The sequence below is a fragment of the Halyomorpha halys genome, unplaced genomic scaffold, assembly GCF_000696795.3.
Source record: "Halyomorpha halys isolate HHAL.00 unplaced genomic scaffold, Hhal_1.1 Scaffold908.1, whole genome shotgun sequence".
NCBI classification, from domain to species: domain Eukaryota; kingdom Metazoa; phylum Arthropoda; class Insecta; order Hemiptera; family Pentatomidae; genus Halyomorpha; species Halyomorpha halys.
In genome coordinates, this window is record NW_027115706.1 from 298,719 (window position 1) to 307,180 (window position 8,462).

Here is an 8,462-nt window from a genome sequence, read left to right on the forward strand (position 1 = left end):
ATTTTTTTTTATTTTAGTATGTATGAGATCATTTATCAATATTACCTATTGCCCACAACTGTGTGGCAGATTGTAATATCTATCAATAAATAAATCTATCAATTTAAGATATTAAAAAAAAAAAAAAATTCTCCACATTAACGCTAACAATTTTTGATCAGAACTAATTTAAACAATTATACTTTATCACAACCATATTTAATTGGGTAAAATTAATTTTATTTAAACTAGAATATAAAGTTTAAAAAGTTGCTATGCCTCTTTAAACAGGTATATAAACAATACATAAAGCCTGTTAATAAAAAAATATAGGCGTAACTAAAAAAATAAATAAATAAAAGGAAAACGAAAATCGATTTAATTATTATTTACTTATATTTACATCGTGTCAGAGCAGAGAGAATTTAATTTTAGGACGAAAGATAATATATACTGACCAATTGATTTAAATCTAGATAGCATACACTATTAATATAAAAGAAAATAATGCTATAAAATTATATGTTTGATCTTTTATGGAGTTGATTGAAAAATAAACTTAGATTAAGTATGGCTAAGTCAGATTTTAATTTTATCATGCTAACCATTAATACACAAATTTATTACTTAAACGGTATCACAACAGAAGTTACTTTTCGCCATAATCCAAGGCAATAAGCAACCCAAATTATAGTTCCTCAATTAAATTTTTTGTGAGCACTATTAAATGAGAAGTAAACGTTTCATATTTTTACAATAGAATAAAATAGAAAGAAAAGATATTATTTATAGAATTATGTTACTTGTAAATAACAAAAAAATTACAGAGAATAAATACTCTTAGGAAATTCTAACAAAAAAGTTTCTCAAATTACTATCAATCTCGGAGTATATTTTTCTTATTAATTATTTTCCATATTTATTATTAAATATTAAATGTTTAATATTTTTATGAACAATTGATAGTACATAATGGCCAAGCCCTGCTATACTGGAAGACTTACCAGATGAAGAGACCTCCTAGCATCGCTCCTCGGCAATGACTGGTGAAAGATGCCCCACTAACGGTACGGCTGCTACCTAGCGGGCCACTCTCACCACTCATCCACTATCCACTATCCCGGTCTCACTTCTCCAGGCCCATTTCAGTCGCTAACCTTTGCAATAAAACCAACCACACCTGGAGATTCGCAGACTCAATTTATTTATGTACATCGCGAAATTTAAGCTCCTTTTTAATCGTTTCAGTCGGAAACGGTGCCGCTGGAAGAGCTTTCATCATCGCCCTGTTCAACCTTCTCTTGGTCCTCATTGCTGTTTTGCGAATCCTCTTTTCCAATGACGTCTGCCGAAGATGTTTCCTTTTCTTGACACGCTTTAGGGACACTCTCCAAGAAGTTTATGATGTCGATGTTCCTCTCTGAAGTAGGTTCAATTTTGAGTGGGATCCAGAAATCTTTGCAGATGTTACTTTTAGTTATTTCGTTCCAGTTCTCTCGTTCTTCCCTGCAACAACATGAAAGCATTATTGAACGCAAAGTGACCATCCCCGAGCCTATTCGGTAGCTTCAGGTAAAAAAAATTAGTAATATTTAAAAAAAAAGTTTACCAAGTACATGGGCTAGTAAAGCAACCGTAATGTATCTTTTCTTTTCTTGTTTTTAGTATTCTATACATTATCCTTTTCCTGTATTATTCTATTGAGTATGTAATTGAATATATTTCAATACTAATGATTTGTCGTTTAAGAATAAACACGAGTTGAGATATCCACATAGAAACCGGTACCGGTTCCAATCCGGCCTTGGTGTTGACTTTTATTTCATAATGGTCCCACGGAATGTAAATTTGAACCTTCAACTCTCATAAGAATAGATTAATTACCTGTAGTATGGTCCTCTCCTTTCGTACGTAAGAAGTGACCAGATAGGGGTTAAACAAAATGTAGAGGATGAAATTTGATAAAGTTTGTAATAGACCGTATCTCCACTAATTTTTTTAAATATACTTGTGCAGCAAGGGGAAACAATTTACTAAAATTTATGCTAGACGACGTCAACACTAATTTTTAACCAACGTTTATCTAAATTTAGGCTAAATCGTACAGGTCGTTTTCGAAATACCGAGTATAATAAATAATGAGAAAAAAAGCGAAAGTAGTGATATATGTAGGATCTACACAAGCACTATTACTGAAAATTTCAACACAAATTTGATTAGAGGCAGACACGGAACCAAATCTGTTCCTTGATAACTATAATGTAAAATGCCAGTGAAAATTTTTGATTCTAGAGACATAATTTTTTTTTTTAATCCATCATGAAGGTAGTGTGGAGGCAGAAAACATTCTGTTGAGCTTTGTTCTGGTTATTGTAAACCATTTATCCTAAAATTATATCTCTGAGCCATCATGACCAAAATTAAAAGCCATATGTTAATTTTCCCCTTCAAGGCATTTATAAAGATTGTGAACAGCTGTCTTCTAGATTTCATCGATGTAAGACAGTGCGGTGACGTTCGCTTGATCTGTGAAACAATAGTGCCTTATGTAACTCCTAACACCCGTTCCTGGAATTTGAATGTTGACAGGGAGTACATATTTCTTTCATCGTAGTATTAATTACTCACTTTTTTTTTATTATTTTAAATTAATTGTTTTTCCTTTATTATCTATATAATTCTCATTTATTCTTTAGGGAGAGAAAGAAATGTTTTATTCATTCATGCTGCGCAAATACATCGGGTTCCTACATAACACAGCATACTGATCAATCCGTGACTGGACATATATAAACTACATATTTTTATATGATATAATAGAAAGATAACATTTTTTTTTCACAGTTTTCTTTTACAATGAATACCAGTCTACAAACTAACTACAAGTTTTTCAATGTATTCCTTTTTTTTTCTTTCCCTTCTATTTCACAACCCCTATTTCATTTGATCAACAAATCCCCTATATAACAAATATTAAAATATTTAAAATAATAAAGAAATAGATAAAACAACAAATAAGATATGCGACGCATGCATGCCATCCCTCCTCTGGATATTTATCTTAAGTTTTTTATTTTTTGTTTTGTCGCATATGACATCCTTACAACCTAAACCGCCTGACACGCGGGACAACATGCTTAAATTAAAAGGTACATGGTCCAAAAAATATATTGTCAGGAGCTTAGATACAAATTCGGACAATAAAAACTTTAACAATTTCAGCCAATTTAGTGTATGTCGGTTCATAAAAAGTTACTGTGCACAAGTGAATGTAAATATTTTTAAAAAATGGTACTGTATTATAACGGTGAGTAATGAAAACGATTTTGTCAGTTTGAGTAATATCAAAACCTTCCCATATTATTTGAACGGCATAAATCATTGAAGTTTTCAGACAGAAAAATCAGGTGATATGGCTACTTACCTCAAATAAGTTGTCTGAAAATTCGTAACCACTATGAAACTGACCCTGTAATCTTAGCAAACACTGTAGCAAAACATTTTTGTGATACATCACCAACTGTAAATTACTCTGCACACTTCCTTAACATAAAGCAATCTATCGAATCAGTTCCTCTTGTTGTCACCAATCCACTTGATCCATTAAACCTTTTTTTTTCTATGTATGAATTTCTCGCCGCATTGAACTACAGGAAAAATTCCACACCCGGTCCGGATCAGATCTGCATTGGCATGATCTAAAACCTTTGTTCCTCTAATAAATCTATGATTTTTAAAATACTGAGTAAAATATTTTTGTCTAGTAGTTTTTCGAATATATGGAAGGAAGCGATCACGATTCCTATCCTAAAAAAGACAAAGATCCCAAGAATGTCAATAAACCGATCATCCTGACCTCATCTATTTGTAGATTGATTGAAAAACTTATTTCCAATAGACTGGCATGGTACTTGGAAGCCAAAATTGTACTCCCAGCATGAAAGAGTAGATTCAGGAAAGGGAGAATACTAGAGACAATTTATTTCGATTACGGTCAGATATCCTAGAAGGCTTTGATCATAAGAGAAAATTATTGGTGGTATTTCTTGATAACGAAAATGCTTTTGATGGGATCTGGAGAAGGTTTATAATCGACACTCTGATTGATATTGGGATAAATGGTCACATTCTTGCTTCCATAAATAATTTTTACTTGCCTGAAGCTATAAGAGTTAGAATTAGTACCTTTTTATTAAATGAATTCGAACAGGAAAATGGAGTTCCCCAGGGTTGTGTTTTGAGAGCAACACTTTTCTGCATTTGTTTTAATAAAGTATTGAATGTGGCTGGGCTGCCTGTTAAAGCATGCCTTTACGCGGACGACCTTGTTATTTATATAGAGGGGAAAACGTAATATCCTTATAAGAAGATATTCCATTCGCTGTAAATAATGTTAGTGTAAAAATTTTACACAGCGTTAAAATTTCAACAATTCAAGTAAAACAGTTGCTATTCTTTTTAGCAAAAGATAGTCGAATGTAATGTCATCACTGGCCCTATACAATCTACCGGTTACTTTCACTCACACTGTCAGGTACCTCGGATTGACTTTCGATAGTACGTTCAATTGGGTTCCGCATATTAATTTGCATCCGTTCTCTTAATCTGTTGAAAATGGTCAATAACACCAGCTGGGGTGCGGATCGAACAAGTATGCTGACCCTATACAGAACGCTGGTGAGATCAAAGTAGGATTACGGCTGTAATGCCTACAGCTCATCATCGAGTACCGTCCTGAAAATACTAGACTCCGTACAAAATACGGGACTCAGAGTAGCTACGAGTTAAGGGACCAGCATTATAAATTTAAACAATTGCCCCTTGCCCAACTGTAGGTTCGGTCACTTTAGACATATGGTTCCTTGTGTTCACATTTCATTACAAAAGAAACTCAATAAAAACAACTACGTCCCCATACGGCCTTTGAGACCATTCTAACAGGCCTTTCAAATCCTATATCAAAAGGCAATGGTAAATGGTACTCGAGCAGGTACATGCTGTCATCTAACAATGGACTTGCATCAGTCAAGCTATTTTATGGTTAACATATGTGGGTAAGTGCACAAGAGTCCTAGGCCCTGGTATCCTTCTTAGAACCCGACCACACAACTTTTAGCCACGCCTTCCAAATACTTTACTTTTAAATCTCATAGGCTCTCTACCTCCCCCACCTAGTCTCCTAAAATTATCCGATTGGTCAAAACCCCTTCTCCTATTTCCTTATTCTTACTATCCCCTCTTCTCCAGAGTACATATATATTTTCTAGACTAGATAGCTAAGTAAGATATAAGTTAGAAGATAGAGACTGAGTAACATGTAGTTCTTGTAAATATATTAGAATAAAGTCATTTTAGTCTTCACTGATTTTTTATGTTATTTATCTTACGGATGCTTTCCGTTCCAGTACTGTCACTAATCTATACGTCGATGCGAGCCTCCGCGCGACCTCCGAATACAACGAATTGACCTCATCTACTCTGCTAAAACCATCCTATGAATGAAATGTTTCCAAATAGACACCATCTAAACCAGCAACAAACCGAATTATCAATGAAAACATCGTTTTATACTGTAATCACATCATCTTATCCTTGGGGAATTAACTCCCACAAACTATGTCTTTCCTTTTCAAGGCTTGTTAAAGGTGTAACCCCGACATATCGGTAAAAATATGAGTTTTTTAGGCTGCAAGAGAAATTTGGTGACGCCTAATTCGTTTATACTGACGGCTCCAAGAACTCATTAGGTGTTGGTGCCGCGATTGTGTGCAATGATCGAAAAATCCTATTCTCTCTGTCGCCGATATGTAGGAGCTATACGGCTGAAATGGTTGCAATCTACAAGAGCTTAATTAACAATAAGGACTATTAAAATTTCGGATATTAAGGAAATAAAGTCTAATCAAAATTTTGGAAATTAAGGCAATAATTACTCCGAAGTTGTTGATGTCTTAAAATAATAATAAAAAAAATAAAATAAAAATACTGTGAACACTATCACAGTACACGTCTACTCATGGAAATTATTTTATATCTATGTCGCACACTGTCACACCTACAGCTATCGAAAGTGGTTATCGAAATGCAAATATAAATCCGTCAAAAATAAGGAATTTTTGCCAAGCAAGAATTGGGATAGCTCGTTTTTTTTTTTGTTTTTTTTTTAATGCTCTTCATCTTGTCATTATTTCGAAACACAAAAAATCGGCGTTTCTTCAATTTGTTAGTGTAATACCAAGAAGAATTGGTATCAATGTCCGTTTACGACCTCACCAAGCGCTTTATTCTCATGAGAAAATCTTTAGATAAGATTCAAATTTTAAAAAAAATTATTATTTTTTTTTCTATACGTTATCCTATTCTATTGGAATGTTACTTTGGTATGAAATGTCATCCTTCTGGATATCTAATACATTTTAAAAGCAGCTAAGTGGCTAGATCTCAGTTGAAAAGCATTTAATGCTAAAAGCGTACTTTTTTCAATAAAACAATAGGGGCTATGTAAATTTGATATGGTAATGGAAAATAGCACCTTGAATACCTATAATAGAGAATTTATATAACGGTTATATAAAGGTATTATAAAGAATACCTATAACTCATCTCGATGCTCTGGCAAAAATGTCATGAAATTTTGATCGGATATTTTATCAAACCCGATAGGTGTCGGTTTAAGACCTCACAAGCGCCTTATTCTCGTGAGAAAATCCTTTTTTTTTTTTATGTAAGGAAATGTTTCTTTGTGTAGAAGAAGACATAAAAGAATCAAATCAATCACTTGATCCTTAATATTTTAAACAAGCTTTTTGTGTTTATTTTAATGAGATCATTATTAGACACTTATTATGAACGAATTCTTCGAGGTTAATCATCAACAAAGAAAACTTAGGACTACAAGCTGATGATTGATGAAACAGGTTAGACAGAGGCAGGGCGAACACTCGACAAAAAATCGAAGGGTCTTGGAACTCAGAAAAAAAACAAAAACGATAGGAGTTTTGAAAGCGACATGACATTAATTCTAAAAAAAGTACTCACTACAGTTGTTTATTTGTTTCAAATTCAGAATATATACTTATATCTATTTATAAATATGCTTTCATTTCGCTAAACATAATTTTAATGCAGATTAAAAAATCATTTGGTATAAGTACTGTCTAATTCATTTTATTCATTTATTAATTAATTTTTTTTTTACATACTAAAACATTCTTTAATGAAGAGTGTAAGTATTATCAAAAGTTTCAGTAGCAGTGATCAGCAAGTATAGTATAGTAAAATATATACATAAAGAATAAATCGAAGTAAGGAAAATTTGATAAGTTAAAAAAAAAAAAAATCAGAATTTTTACATCTTAATTTGTGTTTTCCAATTTTTATTATATATTTTTTCCAGCAATACATAAGAAGGAGTAAGAAATATTGGTACAACTAGAAGAACAGAATGGACCTATCTTTTAGGCTGTTCTCCACTACACAGTTCAGAGAGATAATGAAAAATGACTGTACATTTTCAAGGTTTGCAAAATGTCATAATATCTAATTAAAGAAAACAAAAATAACGATCTCTTGTTTTCTCCTTCCATCTGTCAACATTCAAAAACTTCAAATCCTCCTCCACATCGTCCAACCATCTGATCCGGGGCCGTCCTCTTTTCCGTTTTCCATCTGGTTTGCCATAAACCATATTTTGGGCATCCGCTCAACGAGTCCTAACCATCTTATTCTTGCTCTTTTGACTAAAGCGACCATTCTTCGAGACTCCTCCCCATATCTCAATACCTTTCTCTCCCAGGAGTTGAGCATCTGTTCTGCTTTTCTTGTCAAGGGCCATGTTTCTCCCCTATAGATTACTACTGGCCATACGATAGTTTTGTAAATGACCGCTCTCATTATTTTAGAGAGAGCTCCAAACTTCAATATTTTTTGCGATCATGGGCAAAATCCTTGAAAAACTCATTTTGAAACGCCTATACCCCATCCTGGATTCCAAACATATAATCCCTGATCACCAGTTTGGATTTCGAACATCCCACTCTACTATCCAGCAATGTCATCGTGTAGTGGACCTAGTCTCGTCTTATTTGGAGCGCGGAATGTACTGCGCGGGAGTCTTTTCCGATGTAGAACAGGCTTTTGATCGAGTCTGGCACCGGGGACTGCTTTACAAACTCCGTAAATTCCTACCTCCTACATAATTTCTCATCATTCGTTCCTTTCTCATTGATAGATTTTTCCAAGTAAACCACAATGGTTCCTATTCATCCCTATATTCTCAGTCCGCTGGTGTTCCTCAAGGTAGTATCCTTGATCCCATCCTCTACACCCTCTATACAGCTGACATCCCAACCAATCCTAACACTATCCTCACCACGTATGCCGATGACACATGTGTGCTCGCTGTTAATAATAACCCTTTGATTGGATTCCAAAATCTCCAATCCCATATCTTGAGCTTTGGGGCTCCACTAAACCTTCGAATT

The 8,462-nt window shown here is 33.8% G+C and overlaps 2 protein-coding genes and 1 long non-coding RNA gene across 4 annotated transcripts in view; 1 reads left to right on the plus strand and 2 right to left on the minus strand.

Moving 5' to 3' along the window:
• Window positions 1–1,133, minus strand: part of LOC106687026 (glucose dehydrogenase [FAD, quinone]) — a 36,904-nt gene extending 35,771 nt beyond the window's left edge. Inside the window, exon 1 of one of the 2 annotated variants that reach the window (XM_014430676.3) lies at window positions 984–1,133. The gene's annotated coding sequence lies outside the window, so the exon portion shown is untranslated. The remainder of the gene's footprint in view (window positions 1–983) is intronic. The other variant, XM_067052740.1, reaches the window with a different exon arrangement.
• The window catches only part of LOC136797110 (uncharacterized), a 27,001-nt gene that overhangs the window by 2,724 nt on the left and 15,815 nt on the right, over window positions 1–8,462 (plus strand). The window contains exon 2 of the long non-coding RNA XR_010844942.1: window positions 7,376–7,497. This is a non-coding gene — a long non-coding RNA (uncharacterized lncRNA). The remainder of the gene's footprint in view (window positions 1–7,375; window positions 7,498–8,462) is intronic.
• Window positions 1,161–8,462, minus strand: part of LOC106687025 (cAMP and cAMP-inhibited cGMP 3',5'-cyclic phosphodiesterase 10A) — a 48,813-nt gene continuing 41,511 nt past the window's right edge. Inside the window, exon 15 of the mRNA XM_067052739.1 lies at window positions 1,161–1,485. Coding sequence (XP_066908840.1) covers window positions 1,224–1,485 — 262 coding nt within the window. The 3' untranslated portion in view covers window positions 1,161–1,223. The remainder of the gene's footprint in view (window positions 1,486–8,462) is intronic.